Source organism: Homalodisca vitripennis, chromosome 1, assembly GCF_021130785.1.
Source record: "Homalodisca vitripennis isolate AUS2020 chromosome 1, UT_GWSS_2.1, whole genome shotgun sequence".
Taxonomy (NCBI): Eukaryota; Metazoa; Arthropoda; class Insecta; order Hemiptera; family Cicadellidae; genus Homalodisca; species Homalodisca vitripennis.
Genome location: NC_060207.1, coordinates 58,649,470 through 58,670,147, shown reverse-complemented (window position 1 = coordinate 58,670,147; position 20,678 = coordinate 58,649,470). Strand labels below are relative to the sequence as shown.

General features: G+C 34.5%; 1 protein-coding gene across 1 annotated transcript; it reads left to right on the top strand.

The window, feature by feature from the left end:
- Positions 1–19,297: 19,297 nt before the first annotated feature.
- LOC124362316 lies at positions 19,298–20,177 on the top strand. The gene has a single exon (XM_046816720.1). It carries the CDS (start codon positions 19,637–19,639, stop codon positions 20,174–20,176), a length of 540 nt encoding a protein of 179 aa, XP_046672676.1. The 5' UTR covers positions 19,298–19,636; the 3' UTR covers position 20,177.
- The last annotated feature ends 501 nt before the right edge of the window (positions 20,178–20,678 follow it).

The window sequence follows — 20,678 nt, the reverse complement described above, 5'->3', positions numbered from 1 at the left end:
TATTTTCTTGATCGGGGAAACAAGGGAAACTCAAACATTGGTGTTGGAACTATAATTCTCTTTGGGACCAGAGGTGCTGATACATGTGAAAAGCCTACGAAATTGCTTGTGAAGTCACTTGAAGGTAAACACAAATACTGGTTTATGTGACGCTGACTCAATCAAATGCTGAGAAGTGCTAGTTACATTTCATCTTATATTCTTTATTTGGTATGCTGGATATATTATTTTGACGGTATACACATTTCAATTATACAAGATTGTTTAGCTAAAGAACCATAACATTAATAAAATACAGTGGAACCAAGGGGAAATATTAAATTCGATATATCAAGAATTTTTGATATAATGAGGTTCGATATAACAAGGCTGTTTTAGAGCAGACTTCAATATATAAAGGTTTACAGTTTTTTTTTTTGGGGGGGGGTGGGGGGGGGGGGGGGTGGGGGGGGGGGGGGGTGGGGGGGGGGGGGGGTGGGGGGGGGGGGGGGTGGGGGGGGGGGGGGGTGGGGGGGGGGCTCGACACTCAGATCCACTCCACAACGCGCACACTCCGGGGGATCCCTGCGGCTCATGAGATACCCATGAGTCAGCAGCGTGTGACCGATTCGCAACTGACAACAACACTACTTCCTCTCTGCGGTTTCTCGCAGATGGCTGTCCCCCAGGGAGCTACTGTGTGTTTTAATGGCTCTCAGCTTGTTGCACACCGTCCAAGACCAAGAGTCACCCCAAACTCGTCTTAACTTCTCCTTCACCATTGGCTTTAGGTCTGACCTTGTCACCATAGCAGTAAAAGGAGGAAGCTCATGAGCACTCCCCAGCAGCCCTGTCGGCAAGCTCATTTCCGGGGAATTCCCGCGTGACCGGGCACCCACACCAGAACAACCTGTATATTTTGGACTTGAAGTCTGTGAATGGCACATCGGATGTCGCGCACAAGGACATGTTTTTGGATACTACTGACACTACCCCCCGTGTAGACTGACGCTACAGAGGGCAGAGAGAATCTATACTCACGACTCGCCGTTATGAACGCACATCCGGTGCCATCCTCAGACCTAGATCCATCAGTGTAAATTATTGTTGCAAGGTGCCCGAGCACTCAAGAGTTCCCGGAAAGCCTGTGTGAACACTAAATTAGAAGTGTTTTCTTTCTTGTACTTGTGAAGTGACAGGACAACTTCGGGACTTAATACTAACCAGGGAGGAATATCACTTCTGGTAGCATTGACTTACTTGGTACTCCTCGATACCAAGGTCCGAGAGGAGCGCTTTAGCCCTTACTCCAAAGGGAGCTGAGATGTTAAGCGGCGATTAGCATAGACTTCGAGCAAGTCACTTTCAAATACGTGTTCATATGCCGGATTTTCGGGCTTGGCTTTAAGGGAGTAAAAAATAATTTATGGCAAGTTGCTTGCGTCTCATATCCAGCATTGGTTCACTAGCCTCCGCTAATAAGCTAGGTGTAGGGCTTGAACGAAAAGCTCCAGTAGCCAACCTGATCGTAGAGAGGTGAATCGAGTCAAGCATTCCTAACGCGTTTGGCCGGGCAGAAGAATAAACCTGAGAACCATAGTCAAGGCACGAACGGACAAAAGCTTTGTAGAAATGTAGCATACATGTCCTGGTCCGTGCCCCACTTGGTCCCAGTAAGAACTCGAAGCATATTTAGCCTTTGTAGACATTTTGCCTCAAGGGATTTTAAGTGAGGGATCCATGTAAGTCGGGAATCAAATGTAAGACCAGAGAATCTCACATTCCGACTTGATGTTATTCGGGATCTGTTCAAGGTAAGTGACGGTTCTAAATAGTTTTCTTAGTCTGGAGAATGTTATGCATTGGGTTTTGGAAGTAGTGAACGAAAATCCTGTCCGCCTACTCCATTCCTCCAGTCGCTTTATGGTTAGCTGCAGGGAACGCTCCGCCGTAACAAGTCTTCTTGCAGAGATGTAAACGGCGAAGTCGTCCACAAACAAAGAACAGCGCACAGGACGGTGGACACAAGCCGTTATGCCGTTTATGGCGATGGCGAATAACGTGCAGCTCAAAACGCTTCCCTGTGGTACCCCATTCTCCAGATTGGTTGTGCTGGATAGGTTTGTCCCTAGTCTAACCTGAAATGTACGGTCAGACATGAACCCCTGAATGAAAGCCAGCATATTACCACTCACTCCCCATGCCTGGAAAGTGTTAATGATGCCTCTCCGCCACGCTGTGTCATATGCCTTTTTCAGGTCAAAAAATACAGCGACTACTTGCTTTCCCTCAAGGAATGCGTCAACGTATGGTTGTCTCAAGGGAAACCATGAGGTCCAACGTCAATCGTCCTTGGCGAAAGCCGCATTGCTCTCTCGAAAGGAGATTGTTCTTTTCGAGGAACCAGATTAACCTACGGTTTATTTTTAGGTATATGTCAGTGACAAATTAACTGGGCAAAAGCCGTTGAAGGGGTTAAAGAATTTTGATAATGATGAGCATGGCGGAATAAGAATGGCACCTTGTTAAGTTTCATCACTCCTGTTTGTGAATCCAATTACTATACAGTGAATTACCTAACCTAAAGGATCGGTTGATTGTAAAACCCGTTAATTAAAAAAAAAGTTAATTTGAAATTATTTATTTTGACCGTTTTCTTCATAAAAAATACATACCATTTAGCAATTTAGTTATAATTAGTAGTGTTTTAATACTTCAAGCACATAATAAAATTATAAGGAGCGATGTATAAGTTTGCCACTCTTCTTGATGTTGCTTCAACATTAACTACACATTTTTTTAGAATAAATCAAAACAATCCTTACATTGATATTTCTATTTACATAACTGATGTTTTACCTCTATTAACCGAAGGGTAGAGAGACTGTCACATGAGATGTCCTTGGACATCTCTGAATATCTCATCTTGGCCATAAGCGCACATAAGGAAACATTCCTATAACAGTTTATTAACACATTAGTTTTTTTCATGCCCTAAGTAATTTTAAAGTTTGAATCAATAAGCTTACATTAACTATCTGAGTTGTAAACTGAAACAAAAAGGTTCAGGGCTATAACATGCATGAGGTAAATTGGAAAAAGTATACATTAAATTATAAAATGCCATTGATACTATAACATTGAACATATAATGAAGTATGAAGGCTTGGTAGAAAAATTGATTTACTTTAAGATATGAAATTTGATGTGTAATTGCAGGCTTATTACTCATTGAATTTGAATTATTTTGAGATATACATAACATTATTTATATATATTTACCCATTGTCATGTAAAGACTGTCCGAAAGAACTACATTGATCAGACCATAACTCCATTGCACATTAGAATGAACAAAAAATCACAGCGATACAAACCTCAAAATTAAATCCAATCCTATTTCGGCCCATGCAATGGAGCATAACAAAACATTCGATGAATGCTTTACTTTAAAAAGTATTAACAAAATTCAGAACTCCCATAAACTTAAAATGAATTGTTTAGAAATAGCTCATCAGAGAGTGTTACAAACAAAACATCCAGATGGTCTAAATTTAAGGTATGGATAGTTGTAGATATAAATTATCCTTTACAATTTTAATTTGTTTTATTTTATAAAATTACACATGTTCCTACAAATTGAATTTATAAACTTTATACTCTTTGTATTATGCAAAATTATTTACTCTGTACCTTAAAATTCAAAATTAGTTTTATTATCATATGATGTTTCTTTTGTTTATTATATTTTGTTAATACTTTTATCTGTTTCTCTTGAAAATGTCTTGTTAAGACGAAATATAGAGAATATTTAAGTTCTATTTTTTTATTTTTATTGAAGATATATATATCTACATCATCATATATACATATAATGAGTTAAGGCCGGTATCGACAGTGCGAGGCTGCTCGCTGCAAATGCCTCGTGCCATCTGCCTCAGGGTGAGCTCTTCAGCTAGCAGCTAGTTTGTAACCACGAATGCTCACTGCGAGCACGCGAACCACCCGCATTCGTAGTGAAGACAGTCAGGACAATATGTTTATTTTTTTCTAGAAATGCGCAGGTTGCTGCCGCTGATTTTATTGTGATGGCGACGATTATTAGGAAAAAAAACAACAGGAAAAGCGACGTAAACCCCGAAGGTGGGTCAAAAAGATTTATCGAAATCGGTTTGAATACGGGAACTGACTCCTAGAAGACGTGAGGTTCGAAGAAGACGTGCCAAATTTCTTGCGAATATCCAAACAAGATTTTGAACATTTTATTACATTGCTAGAGCCTAATTGTCTGATCATTCCATGATTATCCATGATGACAGTTTCGTTGTGGAGGTTTGTTGGTTTGCAGTGCAGAATTGTGTCTTGTACGGTGCGAGGCAGACAGCGCATGTATCCACTTGATGCGCAGCTCGGAGCGAGGCACCTTTGAGCACTGCTCTAAAACCGACAAGCACACGGCTCGCCTCACATTGTGCGACGCGAACGCCTCATAGCGAGCAACCCCGGTATCCACAGTCCGAGGCAAAGCCGAGCATTCACGACGAGGCATTCGCAGCGAGCAGCCTCGCACTGTCGATACCGGCCTTTAATGTTATTAACTCGTTACACATTACAGTGTTATCTTTATATTAGAATAATGAATGGTCAACTAAATGCATTTCACTCAATGATAAACTGGCTGTTAAATATAACAATCAGTGATGAGACTAAAACGAAAGAAATGAAAATCATAAAACATCTAGCTGTCAAAAATAGATAGGTACTAACCCCATATTGTTGACAAAATGATTCAGAAGAAAACAAGAAAAATCAACATAATACGACCTAATCCTAATAATAATGAAATTCAGAAATATATATTTGTACTTTTCAATACTAAAATAAACAAAGCTGTTCAAAAACCTTTCAAAATTTTCAATGAGTTACCTAACAAGAAATAATACATTTAAACTTATTGAAAACAAAGTAAACCAAAAGATGACAAACAAGAATTATACAAACAATCTGGAGTATACAAAATTAACGGTAGTGACTGTGAAAGCTATTATATTGGACAAACTGGCAGAAATTTTAATAAAAGGTTTAAAGAACAAATACAAGCTATGAAAACAAAAGAACATGTCTACAATAAAATCAAATTTCACTTAACATTTATTATAAACTGACCATAAATACAAAAATATTGAAAAGAACATGAACATTTTGGATATCAAAAGGAAAGGAGGAGAAAAATTAAACATGAAAGAAGAATTACAAATTTATCTAAATTATAACAAAGATCCTCACAACATATTAAATAACAATCTAAAAAATAAGGCAAACCCTATCTTTGAAAAAATTAAAATATTAAATACAGAATACAATCAAAATTACAACCGTGTCATATAAATTCAACATCCGTTTAAATGGTCCCACATGTGTATATTTAGTTGTTTATTATTTAGTTAGAGGTTAATGTTCCCATTGATGGTTTTAAAATCGAAACACATGTCTGAAATATAATAATTTTCAAAAAGGGTTTTAGTTGACCATTCATTATTCTAATATAATCGGAAGTAAAGCCTATTGGAGTGTAAAATTACTTTAATTAACAAAATCGGTACTAAAAAGACTGCTGTCACAAGCAATCTAAGTGATTTTCAACAATGAAAACAGTTATGTTTCGTTATTTTGTATCACTACGAATGTATTACGAGCAAATTTTCCAAAAACATTCTTTACAACTAAAAGGCAGGTTAAGTTATTAATAGCAAGTGTGTTTATGAAAAGGCTTTTAATCACAAAAAACTGGATATCACCTGGCAGTAACACAGTGGAATCTCACCTATAAATCCAAGTGGTGTGTTTCAAAAAGTTTCCAACCTTGAACCACATTATTTACTAATCAACAAATTTTAACAAGTGATCTCTAAAATAATCCTCTTGAGACCAAACACTTAATCCAGTGCTCCTGTCACTTTTAGAAGCAAGTGTTGGAGGTCTCTTTTACAGTGATGGACTTCAGTGGAACCGTTACACTTAGCATTTTATCAGTCCTTATCAAATCGGGATTAAGGAGTGTTTTTAAGTGATAGAACAAACAGAAAACACATGTTGCCATATCAGGGTAGTACAGAGCTTGATATGGGATTAACATGTTTACTAAGATGGAAATAATGTGGTGATCTTTATACTGATGCAGCTGTGGTCCACAAGTCAGGACAGTTATAACCCTATGCAATGTAGGCAACACACACACACACACACACACACACACACACACACACACACACACACACACACACACACACACACACACACACACACACACACACACACACACACACACACACACACACACACACACACACACACACACACACACACACACACACACACACACACACACACACACACACACACACGCGCACACACACACACTCACACACACACACACATATACATGTCAGTCATGTGACTGGCCTGCACATGTGCTCTATAATTGACTGCATCTATGTACAAGGTGTACCTCATTCTATTCATATACTAGAATAATTTTCTATTCATATAATAGAAAATAATATTTTAACACACCTTTTGCAATAAGTGAGAGAGGAAAAAACTGAAAAAAGCTTTTTGTTGCTTATGGTCCAAGAGCTATGAGCATCTGGAATAATAATAGCTATTGATTGAAGTTTCTGATGTATACAGCATCAAGGAGTAGAAAAACAGTGTCTCATCAAATGATGTTGGAGGCATTTGATGTAAACTTGAAAATTTATACACGGATACATTCTTGAAGCTCTTTTCTTATTGGAAATTATATATTAATTTAAACAAACTCTCCAATAATATAAGTTTTATTTTTGTGAGGCCTTTTTGTGAAATTGAAAATGACAATCAACTCCCATTTCTTGATTTAATAATTATGAAAAATACGACTGGCCATTTTTAATTCGATATATACAGAAAACCAACACAAAATAACAGATTCATCCCATTTGATTCATTTCATCCCCCTTCACAAAAAAGAGCAGCTTTTTCACAATTTAATCCATCGGCTTTTACATACTCCATTATCAACAGAAAATTATAAAAAAGAAGTTAAGAAAATAAAGGAAATTGCTTTATTTAATGGCTACAAAACCAACATGATTGACAACATGATAACAAGAAAAAGAAAATTATTTAAAGAAATTCGAGAACAACTTTATATCAAATCAAAAGTAAAGAACTTTAAAAATGGATATCCGTTTCCTACAACAATCTATCTACAGATATTACTAAAAGTTTTAAGAAAAATGCCAATATTAATGTATCTACAAATTCCAAAATCAAATTAAAGAATATATTAGGAAATCTTAAGAATAAAATTAATGAAGAAGAAAAATCTGAAATTTATCAAATTAATTGTAACAATTGTGATTTTAAATACATTGGCCAAACAAAAAGAAAGTTAAAACAGAGAGCTAAGGAACATAGGGCATGTTTAAAATACCAACAAGAAGAAAGATCAGCCATGGCAAAACATGCACTTCAAACTGTACACTCTTTTTCAAATGCAAAATTATTAAAAGAAGTTGTACAAAATAAAAAAATTCCTTGATGCATATGAAACAATTTTTATAAAAAAGAACCAAAATAATCTGGTAAACAACGAACCCGGGCTTTTTCAAAATTCACCGTTACTTTATTTGATCTAACTAAATATCAACTTTATTTTTTATATATACATATAACATACTGTGCTGTAAGAGAATATTATCTCTTTGTATTTTTAATGACATATGTTTTTATTTAGTACAAAATTGTTTATATTATTATTGTTATTATTACTTGTATTCAGTTGTGTGGGTTCGAAGATGTTCTCATTGAGTACGAAAGGCCTCACAAAAATAAAACTTATATTGTTGGAGAGTTTGTTTAAATTAATTTACACATGGATATTATCTTTTTACGCACTTGTCCTGACAGTAAACTATAAATGTGTCAACAAAGCTTTCAAGGATTCCATACACATCAGTAATGTACTGCCTCATGTATGTATGCTATAAACTCTACGACTTAATTCCACAAGTAGGTTATATAAAACAGGAATATTGTCTCGTCTAGGTCTGCACATATTCCCTAAATTAAAAGTAGGCTATGTCAATTTAATTATTACAAAGATGGTTTTTTTTTTAGAAATTCACACTTTGAAATGCTCAAACCCTAAACATTGAAATATCCCAGACTTGAAAGATGCATCCTCAATGGTAAAGTGATGCACTCAGTTTCCTTTGCAAATAGCCCCAAGATTCTCAATTGAATTTAGGAGGTGGCTTGAGTTTTCCACCAAGAACAATGTTAAACTTTTACTAATTTATTTTTTATCGTGGCATTATTAAGAGATGTCTCATTTTAAAGATATAATTAATACGCATCCAGATATTTTCTTGTAAAGTTCTCTTTTTGAGTATTCAAATGATAATAAAGTACAACAAAGTTTCAGATTTATTTTGAAAAACCAATAAAAATATTTAAAAAAGCATTAAGGTACATACTAATGATATCTTTAAAATGTGACATTTTCAATAATTCTACAACTAAAAATAAGGTCATAAAAGTTCATAAGGATTAACATTGTTTTATATCGGGCTGCAATTAAGATGGGACCACCAGTACAGCTAGCTCTAAGACAGGGAGTTTCCTTTCCAATCTAGCACCAGTACCTTTAAATCCTTCTTTGAGAGGAACTTCTGCACTCTTTTTGGATGTGTGGCAGGATGCTAAATCCGGTTGAGAAATGGAATACATAAAAATAGTTACTGAATCAACAGAACGACTCTGGGATACACTATTTCAATGTATTCATCTTCAGTCATCAATTCATTAGTGTCCCCAGATTTAAAAAAAGGAGAAACAACCACAGAACACTTTTTTCTTTAGTGTGTTTCACAAATGTAAAAAATACCTTTAAAAAAGGCTTAGAAAAGACCTCATCCACAACTCTGTGTGTGTTTTGCACTCACACTCTTTGCAAAGAAAATGTAATCTAAAGAATAACTTTCTTCAATCTTCCTTAGTTCAATGTTTGTATTTTCTTGCTCAGTTGAGGCGTTTCTTTATTACTTCAGTCAGCAGTTTTTTTATTCACTGGCCGATGAGCTGGTCAACCCCCTTACAATAATTGACAAAGGACTGTTGGATCATAAAATTGTGTTCCTATGGCTGCCAAATCATGCTGAAGATTAAAAATATTCCTAGTTGGACAACCTTACTTTGCCTTAATAGTAAAACATCGCCCTGGTAGTAGTCAAACTCTTCCTCTGCATGGGGAATTTGTTGTGGTGAAATGAGCCTGGTCTTCTACAACTTGACAATCTTGCTCACAGCACAACTCACACCATGCTCACTAACAATCTCCCTTTAAATATGGGAAGTATTTTCACTCAATATTACAATAGCCTGCCTCTTTCTTGGTATGATATCCATGTTAATACAAAGACAAAAAACTGACCAGATAGTAGTAAAACAAGTAAAAAATAGTACACAAAAATTTAAAAATTTTAACTTACTTCAAAATATCATAATTTTGTATCATAATTCAATGGAAATATAATAAAAAGTAACGTAAACAAACTTAAAATATTGTTATGTTGGAGTTTATGAGTGTCATTTGTAAAAACAAGTGAGGAATACTATTGAGCTGGGTTCAGTCACTACAAACGAATGCTGGCCACTGTGTAATCTCTTTTCTCTCGTTGTTGATTTTAGTCATTACATGATAATTCACTGGGAACATACTATAACACACCATCAGGCTATTGGATGACAATCACAACAGGAAGTGAGCGTTACCGAATATAGTAAAGATTTAACAATATAAAACTACTAGTTGGAGTCAGAATTATGCTAAGTGCCTTTTGTTGCTCCAAAGCAATGTAAATGAATGTTACGGGTAGGCTTAATGTAAATTTTGGATCAACTATATAAAAATCGTTGTATTTTCAAATTTAAAAAAAAAAATCAACTTATTGGTTATTTACAACATGGTGGTAAGCTTCCAGTGTATGCTTAAGTACCAGCAAAATAATGTACCTTGTATTAATGTATTTTTGTATTAGCTAATGTATTTGTATTACACTGCCACCATACCACCATTGGCGTTTTGGTCAAAGTCTACCATTCTAATATATCCGTCTATGGCGTAGTAAGGGTTAAAAATGTAGTTTCATCAAAATCTGAGATGGTGGTTGAGAAATTAAAAATTTTCTGGATAATTTGATGTGGAATGACCCTTGAGTGCTCATAAAGGTTATCTTTAACTTAATATAAAAAAATAGTAATTTGCGATTTCCAATGTCTAATACCACGATATTTTGTTCAGAAAGATCAGCAGAATACATTAATAACATTGAAATTATGATTGGCACCTCCAGTCGTTAACTTCACTGATACATACAAACTAAAAATATATTATTTATTGAGCCCTAAAAGGTATACATGTTTTTTGTTGTTGTTCTACTACTAGTTTGTTGTATTTTTGGTTTTGATAGGGTTGCAGTTATGATAACTAACATAGCTAAATAATCACATTCAATGACTGACCAGTTATATCTATAAAAGTTACAAAGATTAAGTTATTGTTGATATGTTAAAATTACCTTCAGTCATTCAGTGATAAAGTCTGAAGAGGGTAATCATGAGCTGTATAATATTGACACTTTTAACCATCAATCTAGGAATGTTATTCCAAAGTATGTTTTGTTGGATGTAAACTATTTCTACAATATTCGTCAGGAAAAGTTAAAATCTTTGTAAGAACCAGGGTATGTAAGTGGTCTCAAATAACAATCTAATTTTAAGGCATTGGAATAAAAATCCAACCATCACTCACTAACCTCAAGATGTAGAGTCTGCTGATTTTTTGTGTTTAACATCCATTTCTACGCTATTTATCATCGATCATCTTGTTTATTTCGAATGCTTCGGTTTCCACTACACTAATAATAAAATGTCATTTTATTCTAATTTAATATACTAATCTATGCTACGACGGTACATCATCCACATATAAATACATATAAGTCCAAAATCCCACCTAACCATTACAAAGAGTAATACAGAATAAATTAGAGTCGAAACTGCCACTACTTCATTGTTAATAGGACCACAAAACTAATATTAAATTTTGTTAGTTTATTTTCTGTTATCATTTTAGTATTCAGAGTATCTTCACGTCGAAACATTGCTAACACAGTGTAAATGTTAAGATATATCGGTCTTGTTGTGGAGAAACAGTTTTGTTTTAAAATTGGACTGAACATGATTCTAAACAACGAAGCCGAAATATTGTAATTTTAACGAACAGTAACTTAAACATTTCTTCACTCGTCCTTAATTAAACCACACACATTAAACACTTATCTAGAAGTTATGTTTAAGACTGAAATACACATATAATAGATATAGGTTCATTCATCCGTTTAAAAGGATAAATAAGAAAATTATCTGATTACTCGTTTCTTAACCGATAAATATGATTAACTTATTCCTGTATATGCTTTTTGTTTAATTTACAGCAATGATATTTAGTACATCTAATGTAGGCATACTCGTGAAAAATATAATATATAATTTACAGTTTGAAGGTTTATATTATATGATTATATTATATCATTGCGAAGGTTTTTCATCTTAAAATATAAAATTTTATCGAAACAGAAAACTTTCCCTCAACATTTGACAATGATTATAGTTTATTCTTTCAATGGCAGTCATTTAACAATGGATGTTTTGTTAACTTTAATTATGTAGAAGTCTAAAATAAAACATTGTATGCAATTTTAAAATATATTGCCCTTTAAAACAAAGTGGTTGCACGCAATTTGTTGGCAAAAGAAAATAAACCGTGATTTATAATGTATTAAAAAAATATTAAACATGTTATTTTGGAGAATTATATAATACACAGAGAGAACATAATAGTATTTATTTCATACTTGATATTGATTTTGATGCCCTGGACCAATATTTGACTTGTTGTTCACCTGTTACGGAACATAATTTAGTGGATGTTGTGTGTTTATATACACACACAAAACTTAGAGTCGTGGCGATATATAGCTTTAAAGAATCATCTGACTGATTAATCTAGTCTGATTCTAAATATTTTGATGGCACGTTTTTTATAAGTTCTTGCAAGATTTTAATATAATCCATGCAAGTTTTTAATATAATCCTGAATGATATCTTCAGTAATTTTCAGCTCGGCTTCTTTTTATGTTGGATGCAATGCGTTCTTTTAATCTTGGGTGACGTTTCAAGAAACGCTTCACCCACTCATGAACCACTTTTCCCCCTTGTAAATCTTTAATTACAAGGCTAGTTCTCCCTAAATAACTTTTTAACAACATAACTAAGGTGTTATGTAGTTATTGGAAAGCCAAAATCACTCAATAATTATTTTTGTGGTGTTAATAATGGTATAGACAATAACCTGATTGAATATTGTAAGAGTAAGAGAGAACCAGGAGAGCCTCACAATAATTTTGTTTTTACCAATGTTACTATAGGGTAAATTTATAGTGAGGTTAAAAAACATTTCCTCCAATGCAGTGGAAAAATGATGGTTTACCATTAAAATTCATCAAATTGGTGTATGATGAAATAAAACATGTGTTATGTTACATTTCTTATGTTACTACTCACACAATAATAGTGCTTATCTTAGTCAGTGGAAGATAGTATTAATTCTGCCATTACCAAAGATTGATAATCCTTTGGAATGTAAACACTAAAGGTCTATAAATATTCTGTGTGTTCTAGGAAAATATTCTGATAATCTTTTGTGTAAATAGGTTAGCGCATATGTTAATATAAAAATATCCTTTTCAAATACTAGTCTGGTTATCGACCTGTATATTCAAACTCCCCGTATAAGAGTAACACATGATATCAGACGAGCCATTGATGCTCTTGGACTTTAGTCGAGTTTTTGAGTGTGTCAACCATAGGCTACTATTATCTGTACTCGAATCCTATAATTTTGATGACAAATGGTTTTGCTCTTATTTAGTAGTTAAAAGTCAAAGTGGTATACTGTCTGAAATAGAGGTGTAATCCTGTAGGGGTGCCTCAGGGGTCAACAATGTCCGCATTGTTATTTAGTTTGTACATAAATATAATAGATTAACTTATTACACAATTACTTTCTGAAAGATAATGTTATATACTGACGACATGCAAACGTACACACACTGTCAGTTTGATGATATCAATATTGTTGTTGACTGCATAAATGCTGATATTACAATGTTATATAAGTGGTGCACTGACCATGGGCTATGCCTGAATGCAGCATAATAAAAAATGCAAAGCAATAATATTAGGAACACCTCGTCTTTTATCTAATGTTAACTTAAATGAGATTTTTCATGTAACAATAAATGGGTTGGCACTTAATTATGAGCATGCTGTCGTTAACCTATGTGTTAGATAGAGTATGTAATACGCTCAGGGCCGGATTTCCGCACGTGCAGTATGTGCATCTGCACAGGGCGGAAAATTTTCTCAAAATATACCGGTAAATTTTTAGCTTTATCTATAGAGTGGTGTTATTTCGGTATTACTACGAATGAAAATAAATAGGCGGCGTCTTTTCTCGGATAGAGTCGAAAAGGGTAGGCGTACACTGCGTCTGTGCTACTCTCTACCGCCCGCTCATAACAACGCAACGCAAAGCAAAGCATTGCCGCACCAACACAGAGTTGAGTCGATTATCCGCGCCTGCGCCTTGCCTGTCACCTGTCACACTGTCCCGCGCCCGCCAGTCGCGTTGTACGTTGCAATGGGATGAGTCATATGTAAGCTTCAAACTCGGTCCCATCAGTTCTTTACGAGCATGTTTTCCAGGCAGTTTTTGAATGGAAGGGCAGTAGAGCGAAAGTATTTAGTTTATTCACAATCCCAAGGCTCCATATTCTGTGCACCTTTCAGATTATTTAGTGGTACAGGTACATCTGCATTTTCCAGTAAAGTGGGGTTTAATGATTGGGCCCATGCAGGGCAGAGAATTTCTCAACATGAAAACTCTAAATCTCATATGGATTGTTTATAAAGTCTAAAGTGAGAGAAGCAGAAAACAGTACGATTGACCATCAAATTCTTTCCCAATACGAAGAATAAGTAAAATACTGGAGAAATGTACTACAAAGAGTAGTCTCTGTTGTCCAAAAATTATCCTCCAGAGGGTTAGCTTTTAGAGGTGAAAACGAAGTTTTCGGGTCAATTCATAATGGGAATTTTATGATGTGTCTGGAGCTTATAGCAGACTATGACCCATTTCTATCTGAACATATTGCTCCACACGGTGACCCTAGCAGTGGCTTGACCTCATATTTGTCATCAACAGTCTGCGAAGAGTTAATTAAAGTTATGGGAGAGTCCGTTTCATCAAAAATTGTTGAGCAGGTTAAATTGTCTAAATACTACTCTTTGATTATTGATTCCTCCCCAGATATAACGCATTCTGATCAACTAAGTTTCATTTTACGTTATGTGAACGAAAATAATTGTACTGCCGAAGAGAGGTGTCTTCATAGAAAAACCCATAAAAAACTGGCAGATGCTGTTTTCCAAACGCTGAGCAAGTTTGGGTTAGATATTGAAAATTGTAGGGACCAGTCTTATGACAATGGGTCAAACATGGCCGGTAAATACTCTTACAAGCAATGGTAAAAAGTGCAAATCCACTTGTGTATTTTGTACCCTGCGCTGCTCATTCAGTAAACTTAAGCGGCTTTAAAGCAGCAATGAGTAGTAATGAATCTTGCAGATTTTTTAAATTTATTCAAAGTTTGTATAACTTTGTCTCATGTTCAAATGAAAGATGGAACTTTTTGTTGAATTTTTTTGAATAAGGATAATTTAACTTTGAAAACATTGAGCAAAACTCTTTGAAGTGCCCGGGAGGATGCTTGTAAAAACCTGAGCTTGAATTGGCAAGCAATCTGCTTGGCTCTGGAAAAGTTTATAAATGATAAAGGGCAGAAAGATATATACAATAACCAAGCCAAAGCACTTTTGAAACAGCTTTTAGAACCTGATACCGCATTTATGGCTATAGTTTGGAATGCTATTTTTGCACAATCCAGGAAGACAATGACCAACTTGCAAAAAGAAGATGTGGACGTCTCTCAAGCTGTGTTACTATATAATTCCTTGGTCAGCTACATTGAAGAATTGAAAGAATCATTTAAGGAGTACCACGAGAAAGCAATAAATAAATAAATGAAGAAACATCGAAAACACAAAATGTGTTCTTGAGAGAAAAAAGTGAACCAGTTCCAGAGAGAAATCGAAAAAGGAAGAGGTTATTTGATGAATCTTCTTCAGAAAGCGAAGAAATGTTAGAAGATACGACAGTTCCTCCTAGCAAGGGTAGGCCGTTTTAGGAGCAAAATCTGATTAATGAATGCAGTGAAGTTTCAACTTAATAACAAATGCATTACTTGAGGATATTGGAAAAACGTGCTACATTCTACTAAGTGTTTGCAACAATGTTTGACTTTTTAACAAAAATAAAGACCATGGACCAGCCAAACTTATTTAAATCAGCTAAAACTCTCTGTGAAACGTACAGTAGAGACATTGAAAATAATTTGTTAGAAGAGTGTCTGCACTTGAAAGGATGTTTAAATAATGTAAAAAATGAAATCACCAATAAAAAAGGGGAAAACGTTGTAGTGTTATGAACTTTGCCGACCTTATACAAGATGATAGTGGAGAGAAACCTGCAAGACATTATACCACCCAAATGTTCTTGCATTGCCCTAAAAATATATTACTCCACACCAACTACAAGTTGTTCAGCTAAAAGGTCTTTCTCAGTTTTTACGTACTTACGATCAAGTCAAGGACACGACAGACTAGTCAACAGTGCAGTGTTGTGCATTGAATCGGACATCACTGTAAAGTTGGATTTTGAGGATATTATCAATACCTTTGCTAAAGACTGTTCAAGAAGAAAACCTCTTATTTGAACAAAAACTCTTAAGTCTAAAATATCAAGTAAGTTAACAAGGCATGTTTTTAAAATAAGTCAAATATTAGAATACTGTGTCTGTAAATGTAAACTGTACAACTATACTGAACGTTGCTTTATTCCCAATATTATACTATTTTGTAAAAGTATCCTACTTTGCTTTTTACCACAACAAAGTTTCTCCTTAACCTGGTTTTACCTACACAATAAACTCTTGATTATCTGGGGTACTACATTTTAAAAAGAAACAATAAACTAAAATGGGTTCGAAAACTTTAATAAAATAGTTAGTTAAATAATTTCACTTTGAAAGGTTTCAAATATGTACTGTAATTCGTTAAAAGTTATCAGAATTAATATAAGAATACTAGGCTACTGTACAGGTCTTTGGTATACACATTTCTTGTTTGAAATATTAGTCGAGACCGGTAGAGTGGTTGAGGCTGTTTGTTTGCACAGCGAACATTCTGTTAGGGCGAGTTTATCCAGGATCACTATCACTACCTGTCCGCCATCGCCACTACCGAACTACAGTACTTACTCAGTCATCACAACCACACTACATGCATTTTTACGTCAGTTTATTTAATCTAAATTGATGGCAATTTTGTGTTGGTTTTTTGTACTAACAGCCACTTTTTAGCCATTATCGGCAATATAGCGAAAAATATGTATACTAAATTCGCTTATATTTATATTCGCGGGTAAACTTCGTGGATAATCGAGAGTTTACTGTAACTATTTTTCAGTTGAGCTAGTTCAATACGTCAGTAATTATATGCTCATACTGCACACATGATTATTTACATAAATGTCAACAAATAACACAATATGGTGACAGTTCCTGTGGCCGAGGGGGGGCGGCAGAGTTTCTTTTGCACAGGGGCATCAAACGCCCTAATCCGGCCCTGAATACGCTGTCATGGTCGGTGCAAGTTAATTATATCCATACGAGAGTGGAGTGTACCAAAGTCTGTATGTATAGGCTGAGGCTCTGTTTTAATCCAACTGTACGTATTGCTTGTATCTACACTTATTTTTTCGACTATTCTAATGCCATATTTTGTGATGAACAATGAACAACTGCATAGGCTACAAAGGGCACATATTACTGTGTATTTTAAATATCTATGTTGGCTAAAGATGAATGAAAGAATTTAGTACAGTGTTCTGTTACAGATGTATAACATTTTGTTGTTTGAGAAACACCAGATTATTTATTCCATCAATATATAATGATGAATCATGCATGGTAGTGAAATAAGATTTGGTAACATGACTTGAAAATTCCCAATTTATAGAACAGAAACGTATAATAAATCTTATCATGTAAGGAGCATAAGATTAAACAACTTGGATGACAATATTAAATATGCTCCTAGTGTAGCTTTGTTTAAAAAAGGCTAAAGAATCAATTGCTGGCTAGATATGAGTAACTACTGAAACATTCTGTAAACATAATATATGTGATTAATTAAATTTAACTTAGAATACCTTGCAAATAAACTTGTTCTGTGTTGTTTTCATTTCGATTTGTGATCTAAGATGCTCAATGTTCATGAATTATAATGAATATTTATTATACTCTTTATTATGCATGTGACTGTAAAATGTTTGAGATGTATATTTCTTGCATGTCTTAATACTTGAATATTATCTCAAATATGTAATGTTGACTGTGCAATGATTGTTAAAAAAGAAAACAATAATTTTATTTATTTATTATATTTATCATATAATGGTTGTACTGCAGGAATCAATTTGTAACAAGCATGTAATGTAAATGCATAGAAAGAAAAGTTAGTTATAATGGAGAATTGCTTGTGTAAAAGTAACGCATGTTTTTGCCACGACTTAAAATGATTGATAAATTGTAAAATGTCCTACTGGAAGAGTGGACCTTTGGTCTAAGTCGGGGCAGGTAAAATAAAGAAATTGTCAATCCATGACTCACTCTCTCACACACAATGCTCTCACTTGTCCCTCAGCTCAGCCATCTTTTGTCGTACAATCCATCTAAGTAAACTAAAATACATACTAAATAAATAAAATAGATCATTATATTATATCCAAATTTTACAAAACACTACCATGAAAAGATCATCCAGAATAAACAGAAGTGTGTATACTGTTTGCACCACTTCTCCCCACTGCCATTGACCAGCTCATTAACTTCTTTTTGTGCACTTCCACTTTAATGTTCCGATTTTCTCTCAGTTCCAATGGTAAATTTTGATAGATTGTGTGTAGAATGTAGAAAGAATTTTTTTATTTATAGACTCAGTTTGACGTTTTGTGGCGATACCACCATTAACAATGTAAAGAGGTGATGGGAAAACTTTTTGGATCTACCAATTTTTATATAAAAAGTTCTTACCTGGTGTTAGAGTTTCTCTTGCAGCCATTGTTTTGTGGACCAATGTCAATCCCTTGCTCTGCTGCCCCACTCACATATAAAACATGGGAACTTAGTTTATCCTTTTTGTTGGTCAAGGAGCATGCAAACAACTTTCAAATCTCCACATAGCATCCAATAATGAGCCGGACAGTTAATTTTCATTAAAATCACACTATTTTCACAGATATCTTTCAAATGGACTGACGAGCTACAGGCAGCAAGGCAAAAGTATTTCCATTGTGTAAAAGTACAACCTTTAAACTTGTTTTAGAAGAATCGATAAACATTCCTTTTTCCTGTACTCAGTACCAAATTCACTCATTAGGCCACAAATATCATAACAGTAAACCAAATCATGTTCCTGATTAAAAAACTTAGCAAACTGTTGATCTCTTATTCTATATTGATTAACTGATGTCCAGATGCCAATAAATGTTTTTCTTTCAGCCTAGAACCAAGCAATTATACCTTTTTCTTTAGTTAAACCCAAGTTTCTTAGTAAATCATTTAACTCAGCATGTGGAAATAACTGAAGTTTAGGATTTTCTGGAGAGCATTGGAACTCATCATTATCCGGTCCACAATCATCAAATTCAGGATTACTGGACTGCAAAACTTCATCAATAGAATGTGGTGACTGAAGGACAGGAAGTCCTGCCTAATCTAGATCTAATCATAAACTACACACTTGGATGTACTGATGCAGTTGTGTAAACCAGTAACAGGGCGTTCGCTGCTGTGTACACACTGAAACGAATTTCTACCTCTTATGAAATACGCATCAAATATTGGTTACAAAGATAATGGGCTAGCAATATCTTTTAGATTTAGTTAGCAAAGCGAAAGACTGATGTTATATTTGTTTAAATATTACAGCAAAGTACAAGTTGCTGAGCAACGTCTAAACAGCCCAGTCTCTTTTGAAAAATCACATTTATTACACAACATACTACATGAAATATAACACAATATCCTTGTAGTTTTCACATATGAATATTTAACTAAGTACTAAACACTTTACCAATCATGTAAAATATACTGGTTATGATTGGACATTAATAAGCGGATCTGACTTACAAAACAAACAGTTAGAGATTAATTTCAAACGCTAACATGTTCTTAGGAAACCTTGTTAAAATTTGTAATACACTAATGTTTAACAACACCTTCACCAAAACTGGAGTTGTCAATATTTTTATCTACACCAAGTAAGACCTCATTTCACAGTTCCGTTGCTAAGTTACACAACACCAATGATGAACGAGGGATGCCCGCCCGTCTATTACTACCAAAACCCCTTCCACTGGTTGAGAATTAAGTGGCAACTGTTGAAACTAAAACAGTGGGACAAGGAATTTAACGAGACAGAATTCACAAGAGGATCGACCTATGCAATATCATCAGTAACGAGCATAGTAAGTTACGAGAATTACGATGACCTGAAGGGGATGCTTACCCCGTTCGCACTATCAAAACTGAGGCGGGACATTCTAGTGCTGTGGAATGATGAAATTGTGAAGAACATTGGACTAACGTTGGATGATATCAAGTTGGCAGTGCCCACCAGAGTACATATCCGTACAGGCCCTAGAGCTTACAAACGACTATGTGACATAGACATGTGGTACATGGCAATGAAATGGCGTGATCTGAATGCCCTTTTGATAATGGATATCGTGGCTCGCTTCACCAGAGACTATACACACACAGATTCTCTCTCAGACTGGACCATATCATTTTTTGAACTTAGGAAATATCACGTACAAAACTACAATACACAGCAAAGAAAATAAATACTGACTTTTAATACTGCAAATGTAAGAAAATATCATATTCACACCAATATTATTACTGATTTAAGCAATTATATTAAAAAATGACTATTTCCTTTGAACATTTTAGAATACTTGGGTTTTGGAGCATTTAATACATTTTGTAACAATTCTATTTTAATGCAAATAACTATATACTACCACAGAAAAAGATTTGAGCACTTGCAGATACAAAAATTTAGATCTTGTTTAATTGTCATCCTAACGCAACAGTCAACCACCTCTTTAATAAAGGCATTTTTCATTATAGTCAAAACAAAAAAAGAATTTATACTTTTGAATATATTCAAATTACCAATTGAAAATTAATTTCATGAGAATCAATATTGTAGGCATATAATGAAGATATAGGATTTGTGCAGAGAAAAAAAAATCTCAGAAGATATTTTATCAAGGAAAAGTAAAAAACGAAGCCAAAAATTTAGTGGAATTATTTATCATTAAATTATTGCAGAATGGGGTT